Genomic DNA, 23242 nt, shown 5'->3' on the forward strand with positions numbered 1-23242 from the left:
TTTTTCTTTATAAATGTCCATATTCCTAAAAAGTTTAATGGATTTTAATAAACTCGGCGTAGTCAAAAAGAACTTTTCCAAAGTTGCTGTGTGAAGCAGTTGTGATTGAGTACCTTGCCACTAGGTAGCTCTTTCTGACATATTTGCATAAATTTGTATTATTTATTAGAAAGTGAAATAAGGGTCCTACAACCCTGCGAAAACCGCATCTGAATATCTTTATTATACGTTGCAAAATGAAGGGCAACGCTGAAATAAAGTTGGAATCGTTATTAACTTAGACTATCAAATGATGTTTAAAATAAAACTACCTTATTATTTTTTACGTTTCTTTCAAAGTTCCCTGCGCTGACATTACTGTTGTGTTTTGACATGCTCAACCGTTTTCAGTATTACCACTTTATTGTCGAAACTAATTCTATTAACTTTACATTGCCATGCAACAAATTTTATTCATGCTTTTCTTGTTTAAAAGTATCATAATAAATTACCTACTTAAGCAATTCAATAATTGATAAAATTTGATATTTTTCAAGAAGTTATCTCTTTTAGTTAGTTGAATAAGCCTAATTATTCATGAAAAAATTATTTGAAGACGGGCAATATATATCTAATCGTAATGTCAGCCACTGGCATTGTAAGAAAAATAAAGGATAAAAGCAACATTTTACAAACTTACTGGGACACCCTGTAAGTTTTAGAAAAATGTCAGTTATTTGCGTATTTTTGAAAAGATAAACTGGTTTCATAATCCATAAATACGCAGAGCGTTGCATAAAAAATACTTTTTTTTATAACTCAGAAACAGTAAATATGTAACAAATCTACACCACTGCATTTTATTTTACCTATTAGATCAGTTTAAGGACAACAAAGATACGAGCCGCAAACCCGAAAAGCGCAACTTTCCAACAAATATTTTGCAGTGTTTTCTAAAGCGTGTCAGAGGCTTAATAAATTTTTAATAAGCCAATTTTTCAAAAATATATTTCCGAACTCAAACACTCATTTACAGAAATTCCTACTGGCTACATAAATATTCATTTTTATAAACATTTATTGGAAATTTATTTCTGCATTTTTCAAAAAATTATTATATTATTAGAATGCCTATAATTTATTTTTCACATAGCCATAAATAAGTAGTAAATTATTATTATATCATATTACTTTTACAATTTTTGTCTCGCAACACAAAAGGCCATATTTATATTCATATTCATATTTACTCTGGCTAGGTAAACACATTTTCAAAAATTTAAGTTATGAATAACGTCGTTCGATATACAAGAGAGGCAAATCGTGATCGATTTTCGAATTAGATATAACATGGCGGCAATGCGCAGTTTGCCGTTGCACTCCTGGCCGGGATCCCAACGTCATCTTCCGCATTTTCCAGGGAGTTTTGCTGTTTTCGTCGGTTCAGCTCGACGTTCGCTTCCTGTATGGCTTCCCACAATTTCGCTTCCGACATAATTTGCCGCGAGAGGTCCTCCACTGCCGGTTCGGCACTTAATTCCAGTAAACTGTTGATCGAATCCTCGATTTCTATACCATCGGAGGTGAGCGCCGGAAGATTTGATCGCTTCTTCCCACATCCTGCAAAAATAATAATTGTAATAATAATAATAATAATAATAATAATATAAATAATAATAATAATATTAATAATAATAATATTTATTGATAATTAAGCTTCATTCGGAAATATGTCAACTCTATAATCTATCTATTATACACCTTTTTGCCACAGAAAATACATTCAGGGTGACTTAACGATAGAGTAAAGTTGGCTTCAAAAGTTTGTTGTTAGGGCATACAATTTAAAATTTTAAATTAAATTTTAATTTTTTTTTTAATTGGTTTTGAAATAAAAAATACAAATTTTATTATTATTTACATTATACATTATTGTTATGCTTATTTCAAATAAACGAATACATTTGGATCATTTTAAAACGAAAAATCTCGATTTTCTATAATGGCAGACCATATAGATTATTATTATTTCTGAAAGATCCTACAAACACCTAAACCTTTTTTTAAGTGTGTCATATACTTATTTTTAATACTTTGCGATATGTTTCAACTTTTCCAATATTTATCCTTCTTTCTATCTAAGACGTTTGATATAAGATTTGTTGGTCATGACAAAACTGTTGGCCAACAAGATTCTGTTAAGATTAAAAAATGAATAGGAGTAAGAACTTTGTTGGAACCGCAAATAAAGCAACAGACAGCTATTGGCAATCTTGGTGAAAATAACGCCCAACTTTTAAATTCACAGAAAAAGTAAATGTTATTAATTTTCTATTACTACAAATAACTACAAATTAACAAATTATTTAATTAATATCAATTTTTACACCTTTTGTTTTTACCGTTTTCTCATAATTGTTGAAACCAATGAGATAATGAACTCTGCTCTATCGTTGGCTCACCCTGTACATTTTGTGATGACAAATAGACAGATTTGTGATAATAGATTTAGTACTACAAGAAAAGCTGTAGTAAAAAAAAATAAAACAAAAATAAAAAGAGAAGAAAGTAATTAAATCAATTATGTAACTATTAAAAGTTAAACGAAATCATGAAGCAAACGTTCAATAAATCCTCGATAATAACTAGCACGCCACCATTTATCTAACGACTAAATACGTGGATTCCAATTTGTCATTTTATCTAAACTATTCTAAAAAGTGTATGTAAACCAGGCAAAAATTTAAAAGTTGTGATTTCTAAATTTTCACCAAAAATATCATTGTTTTTTTTGCAGCCAAGTGTAAATTTAATAATAATAATAATAATAATAATAATAATAATAATAATAATAATTATAATAACAATAATAATAATAATGGCAATAATAATAATAATAATAATAATAGTGTATTTGCGGTGAGTATTTATATAATTAGCATCCACATCCAATAACCAATTTGACAAGCAAAAAGGAGGCAGAAATTCAAATTAAAAAAGATTATAGTTCAGCCCCCAAGGTAAACTATATATAATGTCTATTAATGTTGACTGACGATACCAATTACGCAAAAAGACAAAACAGAGTCACTCGTACGATGCAAATTTAAAAAAAAACTGTATATAAAAAACAAAAGAAGTCACTCATAACATTAACTTAAAAGAAACTGTTTATATTTTGTTTATATTATGTTTTTAAATATTTTTAAACAAAATATAAATATCATAAGTAAAACGCCTTTCATAGTGGCAGCGAAATCTTAAATTAAGCGTGTGCACATCTGGATATCGAATTTTATTTGTTAGATACGATGACCGATCTGTAGTAATACTTTTATGAAACAACTCAGCTGCTTGTAAAGTTCTGCGCTTCTCCATAGATGGCCATTTCGTTTCTTCTCTACAGCGAATGCCACAAATGAATTGAAGTTATGCTTTCTGGACGCGCTGTATTCTCTGGTTGTCTATACTAAGGAGACAGGGGCCATATACAACATCCACAAAGTTAAAATAAATAAGAAAAAAAGAATCCGTAAGTCTAATCTTATCACTTCTAAACCAAAGATGTTGATGGAGAAAAGATTGGAATATGCCATTTGGATACATTTGTGGAGATGAAATTAAAAACTCAGAATCAAAAATTAGCCCAAGATTCCTGCTCTGGTTGGAATAACATCATCGTTACCGATTTTGTTTTTAATAATTCCACACACTCAATCATTTTGTGTCCCGAATAATAAAAATTTTGGCTTAGATGCATTGTTTAAGGTAGCTTATTAATATATATGCAAATATTAAAATAATAACTTGCGCAAAATTGACAAATTGACCCCTATGGTACTCCACAAATTTGTTTAGTTAGCGGCGACACACCAACATATGTCTCTACATACTGAAATCTATTTTTATTTTTTATCTTAAAATCGAAAATAGATAGAACAATAAAATATTTCGGAAGGATTGCTATTTTGAAAAGCACCTAACTGCAGGTTAATTGGATGGAATTGAATTGGCCCTTTCAATCTTCCTAACTAAATTTATAAAAAAATCATACGCAATAACAATAGGCTGTTGAGTGAATGCCAAGATTTGTACATGTAGCGCAAGCGTGGATATCCATTGAACACATATCACACTTTTGAATGTCATAAAAATTTTGAAAATCCGTGGATTACTTTACAAGATTCCTATAAGAAATATTCAAATCTTAAAGTTTTTGAACTATACTAGTAAGTGTTTGTCGGAATGTTAAGATTCAACAATTAAAGCATATGAACTTTGGTTTGTGGTTAGTAACGATTCTTCTTATTCTGTGAATGCATATTAATTATAACCCGTGACGTCACATGATACCTATAACGTAACAGCATTGTGACTACATCGGTCTGACATTAATTTTCAAATTTTGACGTAACGGTAGTCTTCAACTAGCATAACGAATAATCCAACAAAAACATGTTGTTTTAACCCCTGAAATTAGGTTTTGGTGTTGTTTTCTTTATATTATCCTTATCCAATGTAACATAAACATTTAGTTCTGAAATATCGTGCCAAAAATTTCTATTATTTTGTATCGTATCCGACAATGAATGTACTGGATGTCCAGAAGTTGTACAAAAATTTTAGTCCATTTAATGTCCAGAGAGTTTCCTGGATTGCAGCATTACGAATAATCCAACAAAAACATGTTGTTGGAATTAGGTTTTGGTGTTGTTTTCTTTATATTATCCTTATCCAATGTAACATAAACATTAAGTTCAGAAATATCGCGCCAAAATTTTCTATTATTTTGTATTATATCCGACAGTGAATATACTGGATACCCAGAAGTTGTACAAAATGATAGTTTTGGTTAGTTTTAGTTAGTTAGTGTTTCAAAGAAACGTCCACAGGGTCATGCCTCTAAAATTCCTCGTCTCTACGGACTCCCTGAGATTCACCAACCAGGATTACCCCTTCGACCTATTATCGGCACCATTGGTTCTCCAACATATTCTCTAGCAAAATATCCATATCATATTAAAACCCTTAAAACATTACATTAGATGGGCAGGATATTCTGGTTAGTTTCGACCTAGAATCTCTCTTTACTTAAGTCCCTATTCCTAAAACACTGAACTTTATTTCAGATATATTAAAATCTGAGAATCTGGAACCAAACCGTCTCATCTTAATTGAAAAATGCTTGTCTGGGATATATTTTTCTTATAACGGTCAAATTTTTGAAGAATCGTTTAAGGATTCTGCATTACCCCAGTCATAGCGAGTATATTTATAGTCTTTGAACTAACCAAAATTATAGAAAATCTACGTTGATGATATTTTTGCTATTTGGCCTCATGGTCGACAATCCTTACTAGATTTTATTTGCCATTTAAACTCTATATACTCTATCATACGTTTTGCAATTGAACTAGTAACTAATAATAACCTCCCATTCTAAGATATTTTTATCAATAGAAAAACAGACCTAACATTGGGTAATTCAGAAAAGCATGTCACATCACCATCCGGCCCAAAAATCATCGGTTATTAATTTTCTTGTCTACAGAGCCTTAACACTATCTCAGTTCGAGTCACTGAACGCAGAATAATAACTTCCACAGCTCTCCATGCATATACGGCAAAGTTTACATTGGAGGGACAGGGCGAAAAATATCAATTATGCTCAAAGAACACGAATGCCTCTTAAGACTAAGACAAATAAACTCATCAGCAGTTGTCGAATACAATTACGAAACCGAACAAAAAATTTTATTCGATAAAAATAAAATTCTTCCGTGTAATTATTTCTTCTGCCAACGAAACAAACAACCCTAACCGCGACTCAGGTCTTTCCTATTTCCAATATGAGAATCAGTCATCCGGGACGGTGCTCATGCAATTTGCTATGTATGTGTGCAATCTGGGATAAAACTTACAGTTTGCAAAAAAAAATATAAAGCACATTTACATTACTATTTATTCTATATTATTTGCAATATGGATATACGATTGTTCTGCTTTTTCTATATGTTTAACAGAATTTGCCCACCTTTGTGGAGGGATGTTAAAAACTTCGGTTTCTATAGGTTTGAGGACATTGGAGTAAATACAGGGAAAAACATTGTTACGACGAATGGCAAATTTCAGTTGGTGCCAAACATGTTCAATGGGATTAAATATACAGTGGTAATGCGGAAGCCTTAATACTGTATGCCTTATATTTTTTGCATAATTATCACAGGCATGAACTGTAAGTGTTTTTGTTCGGGCTTAATAGCCGTCGTTGAGTGGAATTTCTTCATGACGTTTCGCTAGCACGAGCGGCTAGCTTCTTTTGAGGAGCTTCCATCTCCGATGTTGGATGCAGACTGACGCGCTCCCGGCCGTAAGTTGTATTTATGCCTGGTGAGTCGTGGAGAGGAGTGGGCGGGGCATTTTAATGCATGAGTGGTTGTGACTACCGGGGCTATCCTTGTGTTTCTTAAGATGGGGTTCCAAATTTGTTTGAGCTGCAGTGTCTCTTCTTTTCTATTGAAATTATTTGTATGTTTATGAATTTCTATTGCTTCTCGTACGAGGCGGGCATGATAGCCCGAAGTGGGCGCAAGAAGCCTGGCTTCCCCAACAAGAATGTTGTGATCCCCTTCACTGAGCGCGTTTTCCGCTACTGCCGATTTGTCCGTTTGTCCCAGTCTGCAGTTTCTCTGATGCTTCTTTATCCTGGTTGCGACAGATCTTTTTGTCGTTCCAACGTACACCTTTCCAAACGTGCATGGTATGCGGTAGACTCCGGCGGCTGACAGTGGATCTCTCTTGTCCTTGGCTGATTTTAGCGTTTGTTGTATTTTCATTGTTAGTTTAAATATTGTGTGAATATTATGCTTTTTCAATATTTTTCCGATCCTGTCTGTCACTCGAGGAATAAAAGGTAGATAAGCACTCGCAACCGTTAGTTGTTCACCCGGGTCTTGTCGTGAAGCAGTTCTGGGCCTCATAGCCTTATCGATATCAAATATCCTGTATCCATTTGATTGGAAGGCTTCTTTGAGGTGATCTAGTTCTGCTTCCAGGTGTTGTGGATCACAAATCCTCCAGGCACATTCTGTTAAGGTTGTAATGATTCCTCTTTTTTGGCTTGCGTGATGGTTGGATAAGGCATGTAGGTACCTGTCTGTGTGAGTCGGCTTGCGGTACAATATGTGGCTTAGTTTCCCATTGCATCTTTTTATTAGAACGTCCAGAAACGCTATTAGCGGATTTGTTCTGTCTCCATGGTAAATTTTATACTTGGATGTTGAGCGTTTAGGTGGTCCAGGAAACGATCAAGTCTGTCTCTTCCATGACTCCAAATTACAAAGGTGTCATCCACGTATCGGAGCCATTTTGATGGTTTATATTCAGACGAGCTAATCGCTTTCTGCTCGAATTTCTCCATAAAGTAGTTGGCTATCACCGGGCTAAGTAGGCTTCCCATAGCTACCCCATCCGTCTGTTCGTAGAAGTCCCCATCCCATAAGAAGTAACTGCCCGTTAGGCAAGACTGGAAAACCTTGACAATGTCATCTGGGAAAATTCTTGCGATCAGGTCTAAAGATTCTTTCACCGGGACCTTTGTGAATAAGGACACAACATCAAAACTGACAAGGGTGTCATCTGGCTGAAGAATTATGTCCTGAATTTTGCTGATAAAGTGTGTTGAGTCCTTGATATACGACTCCGAATTTCCTACGTGGGGTTGGGGCAATGATACGAGGTGTTTGGCTAGGCTGTACGTGGGTGATCCAGGTGCACTTACTGGTAAATTTTACGCCGTATTATATCTTGATCACTTTCATCTACACTCGAGATAATGTCAGCATCGCTGAAATGAGATTATTCACAATTTTCCATACAGTTGATGTTGGAATTTTCGTCAATGTAGCCGTTTCTTCTAAAGATGTTTGCTTGCTGACACCACGTTCAATGAGAGTCAAATAAATATTGTTTATAACTTCCTTAGTCTCAATAGAATAGTGTTTTCTGCTTTTGGGCGAGAGCATCTCCTGAGATACGCTAAACGCGCACATATTTTGCATAATTCGCACACGATTCAACACACGCTGTATTAGACACGAAATAAGAATGATTACTAATAAACTTAAACTAAGTAGTATTCCAAACCAAAGAATATTAAACACAAGTAGGTATAAAATTATTTTCTATTACGGACCAAAATTTTACTTGAATTTAAATACCGAAACTTTAGGTAATAATCTTGTTGCATTGTATGTTAATGACCACCCTTGGATAATCCCATTCAAAAGCAATTGGTCACTTTCTTATATTTATGAACAGACCATACTTGTCTCCGACTGCCCTTCAGTAATATTTAGCACAGCAACTTCCAATCTGGGTGCTCGACTTCGTATCAAAACTTTTTTTTCGAAACTTCCAGACTCATGTAGCCTTTGATGAAATCTGATAAATATCTGTGATAATAGGGTCTGCCCATATAGCCATTAGATAATATAGTAGATATTAGTAAATATTAGATAATATTTCGATATTTTCGTAGAGCACATGCACATGCCTCTACATTTCACCTAATAACCTGCACTTTGCGCCATTTCCTTTCTAAACGGCGATTTCTAGATATCTCGTTTTATAGTTGCTTCATAAGTCCTTGTTTTATCGGCATAGAGAGGGCAACTATATCTCTAGTAGCTATGTAAATCTACCTCCTATGATATACTTGTGTATAAACATGAAAAACTTAAAAGTAATTTCCGTTTGCACGCCTGTACATAAAATAAGAAGTGAAAGCAGCTCACTATGCTTAATAAAAATTATTACCTATTATGTAGAAGACAAAATTTTCTAAATAAAATATAGACTGAAAACATATTATTTGTTGTATAAGATTGTCCTCAAATTTAGAAGAATGATGTGGGTGGACAAGTTCCCCTTTATGAAAAAATAAAAAAAAAATCCGAACGTGAGTTTTTATAATATCATAAAAAATATAACAAAAAAAATAAAAACATTAATTTTTCCGTCACATTTATAGCTCCGTAACTCCCTAATTTTTGACTTTCGACCGAAAGTTTATATAGTGAACTACACTTTATTTTAAACACCCTGCATATGCAAAATTGAAATATATTCATAAGCTGACACAAAACATCTGACAAAATGTAACAACATCAGAGCAATGGAAGGAAGGGGTTGTTGTACCAATCCACAAAAAGCAATTTACCAACTACAGAGAAATCGCGCTTCTCACAACAACTTATAACGAAAGCCCTACTGGAAAGAACCGAACTAGATACTGAAGAATTACTTAGGGACTATCAATCAAATATTGGCCAGATTTTCAACTTCAAACAGATAATGAAAAAATGATAGGAATATGATCGAGAGTTCAAACGCTTCAAACATGCATTTGATAGAGTATGTAGAACGAAACTGTGGACAGCAATGCAAGAACATGTTTTCCACAAAAAACTGGTCGGTCTGATAAGAATGTGTATGGAAGAAGCACAGTGTATAGTTAGGATAAAACAACAATACTCAGAGCCATTCGCGATAAATAATAGTTCAAAGCAGGGAGAAACACTTTCACCACAACTCTTCACAAATAGCTCTGGAACATATAATCAGAAGAGAAAGTCCCAATCTACTACTGTTCTTTGCAGATGATGTAGATCTGACAGGAAGTAGCATAATAAAAATGAGGAAAACTTTCATTGGATTCGAGAAGGAAGCAGAAAAAACGAAATCAACGAAAACAAAACCAAATATATGTACCACAACCGGAAGGTCCAGAAAAGAGATAGAATTGATAGGATATAACTATCGGGACCAAAATTTTGGAGGAGTTAAGGAATTGAAATATCTCGGAATAGCCACGACATCGGATCCCAGGAAATAAACAAGAGAATACATGCAGGAAGAAGATGTTTATACGCCCTTTAAGACCTTAGATTGAAAAAACTCACCAGGCTAACCATGATAGGCAGATTATAATCCAAAAAAACGTCTTTCTCTAATTTGGGCATTGTACTCATGTGGACCACTGTGTAACATTCGCAAAATAGTTAAAATCGTATCGTATAAGTACCTCAAAATTCCTCCTGGGTCCGTTTTTGCTTAGTCCAAATCATCCTGTTGGCTTCTTCAGAGCTTGACTGAAACTGGCTTGTATTTTACTCTCTTTACTTTTGCTTTTACTTTCACTTTACTTTACTCTTTACACACACTCATCAGCTGTTGCCAAACACACTCATGAAACCGGGCATAAAATTTTATTTCATAAAACTAAAATTCTAGCATGTAATCAGTTCTTCTACCAACGAAAAATCCGAGAGTCTATAGAAATCTATAAACAACTTAACAATCTTAATCGCGACTCAGGTCTCTATCTGTCACCAATTTGGGAATCAGTCATCCGAGACGGTGTTTATGCCCCTCATTAGCTTCCTCCCCCATCTCAAGCAATATATAAGCAGGTACAGAGTAAAATACGAGCCAGTTTCAGTCAAGCTCTGAAGAAGCCAACAGGATGATTGGCGAAACGTCAGCAATTTCGACTAAGCAAAAACCGAAGTAGGAGGAATCCAGAAGTTTTGTAAAAAGCAATGCAGTAGCCTATGGAAGTTTCTTAAAAAAAAAAAATACCTCAAAATATCGTCAAACTAACGAAAATAAAGACATTTTGCTCCCTAAAAAACGATTCACGGCTTATTTTTTTCAAAAATAACTTACACACCCTGTATAATAGACAAAAAGGGTAAATACGAAAATTATAGTTCTCGGGTACAAGAATTTTTCCAATCGTATGCATGGTTTTTGACAATTTTTTTTTTCTGGAACTCAAAATAATATAAAAAAAATTCTAAATTTTTAAAAATACTTGCACTTATGCAGGTCGAGCTTTACTTTCCTGTCAAATTTCAATAGCTGCAATTTTTAGAGACTTATTTTGATTCAGAGCTTCGTTCGAAAAAAAAAACATTTTTTTATTGATTTATCTGTCTCGTGTAATAAAAGGGAGAAATAGACAAAAAAATGGAGAGAGTCATTCTGTACCTGTCATTACCGACATATAAAATTTTTATACGAGCGTACTTTTGAAAAATTCGCTTTTCCTAGCGTGTTGGAAACTGGAATTTTGTAGTCATCGTTTAGGGTCGATGTCGAATGGAGTCCCAAACAAAGCAAGAAACGGTAGACCAAGAAAAAAGAAGAAAATGTTGGATATTTGGATGTTATGTTGCGGAATATGGTGTAAAAAATCGCAATACATAAAATAAATACTAGCAATACATCTTGAGTTGAAATTATAGATATTTTAACTTACCAGTGAATGCATTGCAAAATGGTCTTTTTCTTGGTCCATGGATAATGTGCTCCTTGGAATTAAATGGCACTACCTAAATTTAACAAGAAACGTACATAAAACGATTGAAATATACAATTACCGTTGATATTTAAATAACGTAATTTTCTTCAAACCCCATAAAAATTAATTTTTATTATTGTGTAAAAAGGATCTGAAGATAATCGTATAATAGCAAAAGCTAAATAAAATAAATTATTTGCAAAAAGGAAAAGTGGATATCACCAGCCAGTCATCCCAAACGGTATTGTACCATCGCTAAAATTAGTTACTTACTTTTCTTGGAAACGGTAATGCTTCTGCTTCCAATTTAAAAACGGAAACCGAACACCAGACACAAATGCACAAAATTGTAATCGATAATACTGATTTCATATCCAAAACTCTGAAAAGAAAAATTTTAATAAAAATAATGTTTTAACTGTTTGGCCAAAATACAAGCCAATACAAATACGAGGAAACAAAGTCTAGTTTACTATAAAACTATACAACTTTTACAGTCAAAGTTCTCGGCTAGTTTGGTGAATATCCATTGAATTTGGATTTTAGTATGAACCTAATAGTAAGTAATACATAATAATCAATTAAGTGTAAAAATTAATCAGTACTCTCGCATCAACGTGTGTGTTTAGGTTAGTGAAAAATAGACACAACCAACTTTAGTGGATATTATAAGATATTTGATGCTATATTTAGGAGGGATTAAGAACTAGGCAAGTAAGAACAGTAAATGTAAAATTGCTAAAAATGTCGAAATTGTTAGAAATAAATATTTGTTGTAATAAAATTTACTGCGCCTAATCCTAAATACGTTTTTTTTAAGTTTCATGTAATTTGAATCTTTCATATATTTATGTAGGAAAAAGTTATGATCTATTGCGTTATATTAGTTTTACGGAAATTAGATCTTGTATTTTGTAGTTGTATTCTTGGCATTTGCAAAATTTTGTTCATTTGTTCATTAACCTAAAAATGTTTTAGTTCTAGTGCATGTTTAAACATTGAAAAAATCATTTTTCTTTGCTAGTTGATTTCGAAAATAAATTTTCAGATTTGTTGCTGTTTTCTAATGGACTATTCAGAGAGGATCGCTTGATTACTTTACATATTAACCAACGAATTGCAAGCCTTTTTCGATAGTATGGAATATTTGAAGCTCTTTTAGTTCACCCCTGATATCCTATTAAATTATTTCCCTATTTATTATCGAATTTTTGAATTCTTAGTTCCAAATAAATATTTGGTAATAGGTAACTTGTTAAGTTTAATTTAATTATAATCTTTCACACATTTACTCAAAAGGAACTTATGTAGATTACATTTCTACTAAGACATTTTTCAATTACAAGGCACAAGAAAAACACACAAAATGTTCATGGCAATTCCAAAAGTTTGGACTCAACCAACATGTGTGTTTAGATTAGTAAAAAAATGTCTGCTCAAGGAACAATAATGTAAATGTTCCTACATAAAAATGTTTTCATTCGTTATAGGAGATCGATTATTTTGTATATCCATTATATGCTCATTATGAACCTATATAATATTGGTTCTCAAATACTGTGGTTGCCTTCCAAACTAACCAATCAAAAATTGTACTGAGGTGGCTTTTACTTGATGAAAATCCATTTAACATAATAAATAAGAACTAAAAGTTCAGATTTTCAGATCTGAACTTTTAGTTCTTATTTATTTCGTCAAACTTTTCTTTAACCCGTGGTCTAAACATAAAAAATAATGATTGACAATCCCACAATAAAAATAGCTATAAATAGATTTTCACGAAATTATATATATTCACATGACAATTGTTTCGACAACACCGTATCTTTGTCAAATGCAATATTTATAAACTACCTGCTACTATATGTACCGAAAAATCACAATCAAATCTTAATTAATGTTGTGAGAATTTAAGTTTAATAATGGAGAGGTATTTAAATGTAATTTGATCGTTAAGCAATACATTTGAATCAGTCATTTTGTTAATCTCCATGACTTCCAATAAATTCAATTTTCTACTTTTTGTGGCTGTATGTAAAATATCAAAATTGTGGCCAAAAATGTGTTTTTCTGTGTTTAAGTGTGTAGTATAATTAGAATCTAGACTATTGTTTTTAAACGCTCTTTTATGTACGTTAATGCGTTTGTTAAAGGATCTACCTGTATGTCCAATATAAATTTGAGAACAAGATCCGCATTTCAACCTGCAGACACTTCATTTTTGAGATTTTGGACATTTCGTTTTATTGTTTTTTAAAAATTTTCCTATTGTTAGTTTTGAAAACTATTTTTAAACCACATTTTGATAAATGTTTTGAAACTTTTTCACTGGGTTCTCCCATGTATGTAATTGTTTTAATTTGTTCGTGTTATGGAAAATGGAAATGGAAATGGAAAAATCTAATTTGTTTTGCGTTTTCGTAATAGTTAAGTCTAAAAAATTGATAGAGTTATCCTATTCAATCTCGATAGTGAATTTTAATGTAATTTAAAAAAGAATTCGATTGTAAAACAAAGCAATGAAAGACATCATCCACGTATCTATACCACCATAGAAAACTTTTACTTAAAGATGTGTTCTAGTATGATATTTTCCAAATTATCCATAAAAATCTCGGCTAACAAAGGACTAAGTGGGTTTCTTATAATCAAACCTTCTTTAGAGATGTAAATCTGTCTATTAAATTTAAAATAATTTTGCTCTAAAGATACTATTAAGCAGTCTAATAAAGCTTGTTTCACCAATGGGTCGAGCTTTACATTCCTTACAAAATGGAAATGGAAATAAAAAAATCTAATTTGTTTTGCGTTTTCGTAATAGTTAAGTCTAAAAAATTGATAGAGTTATCCTATTCAACCTGGATAGTGAATTTTAATGTAATTTAAAAAAGAATTCAATTGTAAAACAAAGCAATCAAAGACATCATCCACGTATCTATACCACCATAGAAAACTTTTACTTAAAGACGTGTTCTAGTATGATATTTTCCAAATTATCCATAAAAATTTCGGTTAACAAAGGACTAAGTGGGTTTCCCATAATCAAACCTTCTTTAGAGATGTAAATCTGTCCATTAAATTTAAAATAATTTTGGTCCAAAGATACTATTAAGCAATCTGATAAAGCTTGTTTCACCAATGGGTTAACGTGTTCCCGGGGGTTAACCTTAGTGGACAGTATAGGATATCTAAAGCTACGTTAGTAGATACATGCTTTAATATTAAATTAAACCAGATATTAGGAGAGTTTCATTAAGAACAGTAAATGTAAAATTAACTTCGAAGTGCTTAAAGTATCGAGACTGTTGCAAATAAATGCTCAACAAAAACTTATGTACCATTGTATTACAGTAGTTTCTATGAAATAAAACCTCTCAGCGGCTATAATATGTATAATTTGTAATGGTTCTAATAAAATAACTTCGAATATAGGCTACCAAATAAAAGTTTACAAATTTAAAAATACAATGTGTTCTTGGCTATTCAATAAAATTTAAATGTAATGTAAGCAGCAAATAATAATCAATGAGCTGTGAAGATTAATCAGTATTTCTTGACAAATATGTGTTTCGATATATAGATATAAGAAATAAGGTCTTTCAGTGGCCATAATTACTACAATTCTTCGAATATAGGCTACCATGTAAACTATAAAAGATTTTTAGAGGAAAAACAATGATCTTGGCTGGTTTGAAAAATATCCATTTCGATAAAATACAAACCTAATAGTAAGTAGAGTAAGTAGCAAATAATAATCAATAAGCTGTAAAAATTAATTTTTAATTAATTAATAAATTTGTTTAGGTTAGTAAATCTCTTTATCTTTTTATAAATCTACATCTACATCCGCGCCAGCCGTGGCGGATATATGCCAGAAATCATATTTAAAATGTAATGCCACAAGATTATCTTTCTGATAAATAAAATTCATGTCAATCGAATAATCCATCGTTGTTTTATTGCAACTTAAAGTTCTATACATCGAGAAAAGCACCCCTTACATTGTAGAAATAATTTATTGTAATTAGTTAGATCATTCTCATTTGCTAGTCGACTTCGAAAATAAATTTTAAAATTCAATACATCGATTGCTTTACATACTAACCAACCGACTTCCTTTATACAGGGCGTTTTCTAATTGAATGTCAATAATCAATCACGCTATTTTTGGGGCCATTTTAAAATGGAAACTTCATATGAGCATATGTCTTAAATGTCTTAACTTTTGAGGTACAGGTCGTTAAAGTTGTATTGTGTAATATTTTTTAATAGCTGTAAAACCACTACAGATATTTTAATGAAATTTGGCAAACATGTGCTATGTATCAAAGGGGATTATCTAGTGTACCGCAATTTTTTTTAAATATACCAGTGGCGGGCGTACGGAATTTCACCGGTCTATTCTGTTAAAATAAAAATTATTCAAACAATCTACAATCATTTCTAAAGAAATTTAATTTCTGGATTTTTTTCATTCCGAATCTCCATTTCCTGCATGGTTATAACAATATCATTAATACGACATCGTGCTGTATACTTATATTACGTTGTAGCTCTAAATGCACTAACATTTTTCGGGAAAGGCTGCTTAGCAACTCGGAGAAATCCAGCAGACCTTTTTATGATCTCTCTATTCCTGATATCTGTTTTCATTTTGTTTTTCCAAGTGAGAGACTGCTATACAGATTGACAACTTTGCTGCTTGGAAAGTGATGTACAGAGAATTAAATCTTATAAATCCAAATTAAAATAGAGCTACTTTGAAATGAAAAGCGGAAAGTGTATCAGTTTTTTGGATTTGTTGTCGTCGGCATTTATATTATGTTACATCGTTCAACAGTTACTCTCGAGAGATGAAAATCCAAAGACTTTGAATCAGACGATCTAAGTGGTCAGTTCTAAAGTCCCGTACCTCGTAAATAGGACCAAAAGCATATCAAATTAACTAAAGCTATCTAGGAAATTATTTGTATTCAGTATTGGGACATCTTAAGGAATGTGATATTGATTTCTTTCAGAAATCTAAAAACGCAATAATATATCTGGGGGCTTTATTTGAAATAAGCGTTGTGAGATTCTTATGTGACACCCTGTATAATAGCAAATATTTTCATCGCATGCAGCACTTTGAAACAAATTGAATATTGAGCTATAGGTGTATACGAAAAATCAATCAGACAACTAAATTCAAATTAAAATCGAGCTACTTTGAAATGAAAATCGAAAAGTGTATCGGACGTCTGCTAGATTTAAAAAGTGTCGCGGTGCGACGTCGACGGCTGTCTCCCGATTTTATCTCAAACAAAAACCGTTTTTTAATATGTCCCTCCCGAGTGCCACTAAATTGGTATATGAAGGCACCCCACTGCAGATAAATTTTATATATTCCGTGACTTTTAGCTCCGCACAATTACTTATTATTAGAATGAGTACGAGGGCCTTCGCTTGTAGAACTAAGTGGCATTCACCCCCGCATTCCACGCAGCCGGGCGCAGAGAGTGTTTCATTGTAACAAAATCGCAGGGGGTGCAGACGGCCAATAAAGTAGGACCATTTATCACTGTTAATAATTCTCTTCTTTGCTTTGATTTCGAGCATTTTAAAGCTTGTCGTTACAAGGTTATTTTAATTCGACCGGTTTTATCTCGTTTTAAATAATACGATGGCGTCTATATTTAATTGCTAGGGGTGATGTACGATCCTACTCGCGTTTGAATGGGACCAAGGAAAAATATTCACACAATGCCCACATTTTTAAACTAATATTTATTTATTTGAAGTACTCTAAAAAAAGCGACGAAGATAATTTACTGCTCCGTGGAAGAGTAAAAATCGTAAAATAAATAAGACAGGGTTATACAATTTTCACATGAAAAAAAAAAACAATAGCTTATAATTCGCAGGTTTCGGGTTTGACAACTGTAAGAGGCAATATAAATTACAAATAGCATTTTTTTTACTTTTTTCCATCCCATCCCATCCATCCATCCTAAGCAAAAAAATGGTTTTAAATTAAACTATTTTGAAAATTAAAGGAATAGTGGATAGACATGGAAAAAATCGACAACTTACTTTAAAGTAATCTTTATTTTATTGAAATAAGCAGCAGAAGCAATTAAAATAATTTACTACTCCATGGTGGGGTCAAAACCGTAAGAAAAATAATTCAGACAGAATTTTTACATGAAAAAAAAAAGATATGCTTATAATTTGAAGCCGTTTGAATAAGTGTTTATTTGCCGGTTCCGGTTTTGACAGCTTTAAGCTTATAGCAATTTTCTGTTTTTTTTTGTATCCCCAAGCAAAAAAAGGTTTTAAATTAGATAAATTATTTTGAAAGTAAAAGAGAATGAGGATATGCATGACAAAAAAACTCAATATAAAAAAGGCTTAAATAAATACTCATTTATTTAAAATAACCATAGCAAAAGCAACTAAGATAATTTATCGCTCTATGGTACAGTCAAAACAGCAAGATAAGCTCATCATTTGAAGCAGTTTTATTAAGCTCTGATTTGTAAGTGTGACAATTTTAAGTACCAATGTAAATAATAAATAGCAATTTCCTGGTTTTTTGTATCCCCAAGCAAAAAAAGGTCTTAAATTTGATAAACTATTTTGAAAATGACAGAGAATGTGGACGAGCATGAAAAAAAAAACACAGTATAATAGCCACTGTAAACTAATATTCATTAATTTGAAATAACTCTAACAAAAGCAACTAAGATCATATAGGTTCTATGGTAGAGTCAAAAACACTTTTTACATGAAAAAAAAGCTTATAGTTTGAAGCAGAATAAGTTATGATTTGCAGCTGGTAGTCTTGACAATTTGAAGTAGAAATATAAATGATAAATATTAATTTTCTGGTTTTTCATATCCACAAGCATGAATGGTTTTAAATTTGATAAACTATTTTGCAAATGTAGGAGTTTGAAATGTTATTTAGGATTTATATACTGGGCGTCCCAATAAAGGCAATAAGCTACGGTATTGGGGAAACGGATGTTAATACAAATTTGAAAGAAAAATTGTTAAGTAAATCGGCCAAGGGAAAATGCTGGAAATTATTTTTGCGGACCTCATTGGCATTTTGAATTTTAAAATCAGTTTTTTGCAAAATTTTCTTATATTATTGATACTGTTTTAAAGCTTAAAAAAAATCAACGAATTTTTATTAAATGCTTTTTACTTGTTTTTCTTAAAGGACAGTGCTCAAATTTTTGTGGAAATAAATGTCGATAACTCCAAAATGGCATAATAGATTTTAATAAACTTCAACCAGTTACAAAGGGCTTTTCCTAAGTCGGACAATTTGCTATGAGTTAGATGGTTGCCACCAGATGACGTTTTCTGATACAATGGCAAAAAAAATCTAACCAAAAACTAATAAGACCCTAATAATTCAGTGAAAACCGCATCTCAATATATTTATCCTAACTCAAAATATGAATAAAAGAATTTAAACCTAAAAAAAAATTGAATTTTGGTTAGTTTTGGTTAATTCTCCAATCTAGTGGTCATTATTGAAATAAAAGTTCGTTATATATCTTAGTTTATATTACTATGTTAGATATCCTATCTGTTTGCCAACATTGGGTAATATCCCTTCTTTTATAAAAAAAAATAGGGTTAGCCTCTCATCAATATTGTTAAAGCCTAATTAAGTTAAATAATATACTTACTAACCATAGTAGTATATTAAGCAACAAGTGTGGAAAACATGCATTTGAGCCCTGCGCAGCGAGCCTTTAATAAACGAATGACTTAAAAAGTTTACTAAATATGTTGCAGACTATACTTTTTCTACGACTGTTAGTTCTTGGGGATATGTTTGCAAAACAACATGTATACATTCACGGATATGACCGTCAGAATTGGCAAACGACAAAATTCAAACCGTGCAGTAATATCTTCGAAAATATGCGATTGCTTCGAAACCCGTGCGGTAATATCCCGGAAATTTCCGAAGTGACTTTCATCTGTGGGAAACGAAACTGACGTGGTTAAATGGCACTTTCCGCACACTAAATCGGTATAAAATTAGTTATTACGGTAAAATATATCTATCTGAAACAACGCCATACGCTTCGTTCACATATATAATCAAAATTTTTTATTATCAACGGTTTTACATAGTTAGAGGTTAAATTTACCTAACCTTTGAGTTTTTTTGTTAAAATTGTGTTTATTGCATTAAAAATGTCTTATTCCACTTGCCTATTTTAGATATTACTACACCAACTTTTTAGATGTCTTGTTTATTAAACACTCGCTCCGGTTGTAGTCAATAAACACGTCTGCCGTCTACCATACATGTTGCGTAATATATTATTCTCGAGATTGTTCTTAATTTGTAAAAATAGTAATAATAATAATAATAATCATAATAATAATAATAATAATAATAAAATATGTATTATATTAATCTGAGCATCAAAATAGTCCATAAAAAAATATAAAATACAGTATGTCCACCGAGGGAGTATACAAAAGAGAGACAAATGAAAGTTCCGGAAAAAGGTTAATTAAAGTTTTTTCTTGCTATAAAAATAAGATTGCAATATCTAACGTCTGTTTGTTTTGCACAGGGTAGGAAAAAAATACAAAAATATAAAATTTGCTCTAGAGCAAAATGGTCCATTGTACAGCATAAACACAAAACGACAAATACAAATTTCAAATGATAGTTTTTCATATAAAAATTCGAAATTTTTTCTACTCAAAACGAAAACATTTCTAACTCTATTTGATTGCACTTTTCATAATTTAATTTTAATTAGTCGATTAATGTAAACCATATGCAAAATAAAGTGCCAGCGCGTTCGTGGATCGGCAATACAAATTGTAAAGAACAACGTCAACTTGCACAAGCTAATAATGTTCTCATACGAGTCAATTTTTAGTACAAATGGCACCATTTGAATGAGAATTGAAATGAAATTATAATGCACTTTTTTCATAATACATGTAGCGGACAATTTTATTTGCACATATTTATCTGACACGTTTGAAAAATTGCCTCTTTAGTATCGCCAAAATATGTATCTTCAACACGATCGGTGTCCCGCTTGTCATACTGCAGATGTGAATGAAAAAATGGCTCGCTGGGAAAGTGACGGATATACTGCAATAGTCAAATGTTATAACCGATGTGTTTCTTTGAGGACGTCTTAAACAACTGACATATGAAAGACCAATTGAAAATGTCCAAGAAGTTTTGAAGCACAAAATGCTAGAAGTTGGTTAAAAAATGTATTTCCAAATGCTTTGTCCAATTTCAATTTGCAAAATGTTTTCCGCTGAATACAATAATTATCATCTAACCCCTATGAGTCTGCCAATTTCCATTATAAATATTCCCTGTTCTAAGGTCAACATGTTTCTTATTTTGACAAATAGTCAAAATTATGAAAAGTGCAATCACATACAAAATAGCTGATACTGGTTTTGGTTATATATACTAGGTTCAAAGTCAATTTTTAAATTTTGTTGTGAATTCCTTTTAAAATTCCTCTACCTTTTTATTAATAGTAATAATTAATTAATTAATAGTATAAATATACTTTTTAAATATTAGTTTTCATACATACAACACAACAAAGCCATTATTTTAAAGGTAGATCACTCATGCTAAAATATATGCAAGATGTATGCAACAGAATTTGAATTTAAGGAAATAAGGAAAAGGAATTAAAAATTTTACTTCAAGTTCAAGATTATACCCAGGTCATTAGCCGTCAATATAGTCAGTCCAGTCAGAGCAGTCGTGCACGTGTAGTGATGTAATCAAAAATTATCCGCATATATTAGCTAAGAAATTTTTATCTTGACGCGGAAAATTCCTGTGTCAATTTAGATGATACATCCCAATATACCGTTAAACTTACCACTAGAAAACACAAATACTACATATACATCTATACATATAGAACTACACCGAGAACTTCTAGATAGTGATTTTGTACAAAGGATAAATTTCTGCATTGTTATAAATGCAGCAATAGAGACCGATCTAAATTTTTTAAAGCTACTTTTCGTATTAATGGTTAATCGTCACAACATGCATTGTTATTCAACAGTTGGGGTATATTCTTTTCGCGAACCACTTAACGGGCTTAGCTATTTAAACCTTTAACAGAATGATTTACTTCTTCAAGAAGTTGATAATATTGAGATCATCCAAGAAGTGTGGTTTTAGCAAGATGAGTTCCGCATTACCACGGAGAAGTCCGACAATTTTTAAATAATTATTACCCCCAGAAACGGATCGGTAGAGGTGGATTCATTGGATGGCCTTTTCGATCACGTGACTCAACACCCATAAATTTCTTTTTGCGGGGATAGTTAAGGACCGTGTTTATATGAATTCCCCTACAACATTAGCAGACAAGGAAAATAGGATTCGGGATGCTTGCGGCAAAATAACATTGCTTATGCTAAGGAACGTACAAGAAAATTTACTAAAAAACTAAACATTTGTATCCAACTAGTAGGGCATATTTTGGAGTTTCGAATTTAGCCGTTATTTTTACCATACTGTCTGCTCTTTTATCTACGGCTTTAATAAAGTTCTTTCTCCTGATATTTTTTTTAACTTTGCCTAACAGTTTTGTCATGGCCAACTAATATTATAATATTAGAAACAAAGGTAAATATTGGAAACATTAAAATACATAGTTTTAAGTATGAAATACTTAATAAAAGTTGTAGGTTTTTGTAAGATCTTTCAGAAGAAATAAAAATACATGGTGTACCATTTAATAAAATCGAGATTTTTCATTTTTAAATGATCAAAATAGATTCGTTTATTATGAACACTCTGTACTATCTAATTCAAATTGCGATACATATATCTTTTACGGCTTTTTCGAATGACGCTAATATCAAATATGAAAAATATTGTGAATAAAGTGTGAAACCTAGTATGTTTTAGGCAAACGAAAGTATTAAAAAATATATATATTGAAAGTTTTAAAAAATGTTTTAATTTGGTAAACTTTTTTGAGTCACCGTGTAAACTTAAAAAAATAATCGTCAGGTATTGCGAACGTTATTTTTAAAGCAAGCAAAAACTTTTATAAACAATGACTTTTCTTTGAATCTTGCCTACTCCCCCTTGTGGACATACTGTATATTTGTAACAAATATTTAACTGGAAAAATAATGTTTATTAACATTTAGTAACATTCTCGCAGGCTTTAAGAACTGCTTTTCTTTTTTTTCTTTAATTTTATATTCATTAACAAATAAAGGAGGCAAGTGGTAAAATATCTTCTTAAGAGATACTGCAAAGAAGAAAGGATAAGCAATTCGTTGACGGCATTGAATACGAAATGTCAAATTTTTGTGAAGATTTTTGTAGATTAAATTATTTTGAAAATCAAGCTAAATAATATTCTCTTGCTCAACGCCCTATTACGCATACGTATTCCCAAAATAAATTTAAAGCACAAGTTTTGGACTTTTATAATCTTCAAAAATGTGCAAAAACTATAAATAAACAATATCAAAGAATTACCAAGCACAACTTTAGCCTTACTATTGAGTACTGTGTGGATAAAGGAATTTTAAAATAGAATAATGAAGTTAGACCCAAATTTTTAGCGGTATGCCAAAAATTCAAATATTTATATTAATTAAGCGACCCATAAATCCCACAGCGACATGGCACGAAAGCGAGGATGAGAATTTTGAAAAAGAGCGCAGCGAGTATTTTGGGAAAAATTGCAACGCAATTGCACTTCGATTTAGCAACGTCGATTTAAATAATACTGACCTTTATCGAAGTCGCTACTGCAGATTAAAAAAGAAATATGCAGAATTTTTTGACGAAACTTTAAACTGGTAAATAAATTGAAAGTAATAGGGCTTTATATAGCACTTGACTACCCCAAC

The 23242-nt window shown here is 31.8% G+C and overlaps 1 protein-coding gene across 1 annotated transcript; it reads right to left on the reverse strand.

Moving 5' to 3' along the window:
- Nucleotides 1-1068: 1068 nt before the first annotated feature.
- LOC132700948 (cardioactive peptide) lies at nt 1069-23242 on the reverse strand. Its single transcript, XM_060668547.1, has 4 exons — nt 23124-23242; nt 11618-11726; nt 11303-11375; nt 1069-1599 (listed from the first exon to the last, which is right to left on the reverse strand). Exons 2-4 carry the CDS (start codon nt 11714-11716, stop codon nt 1319-1321), a joined length of 453 nt encoding a protein of 150 aa, XP_060524530.1. The 5' UTR covers nt 11717-11726; nt 23124-23242; the 3' UTR covers nt 1069-1318.

This window comes from Cylas formicarius, unplaced genomic scaffold (assembly GCF_029955315.1).
Source record: "Cylas formicarius isolate icCylForm1 unplaced genomic scaffold, icCylForm1.1 PGA_scaffold_4__25_contigs__length_36172078, whole genome shotgun sequence".
Classification (NCBI taxonomy): Eukaryota; Metazoa; Arthropoda; class Insecta; order Coleoptera; family Brentidae; genus Cylas; species Cylas formicarius.

Coding starts and splice junctions, on each gene's coding strand:
- LOC132700948 (XM_060668547.1), bottom strand. CDS start 11,716: ATGAAATCAGTATTATCGATTACAATTTTGTGCATTTGTGTCTGGTGT. Junction 11,376..11,617: donor CATTACCGTTTCCAAGAAAA/GTAAGTAACTAA, acceptor TGTTAAATTTAG/GTAGTGCCATTTAATTCCAA. Junction 1,600..11,302: donor ATTTTGCAATGCATTCACTG/GTAAGTTAAAAT, acceptor TTATTTTTGCAG/GATGTGGGAAGAAGCGATCA.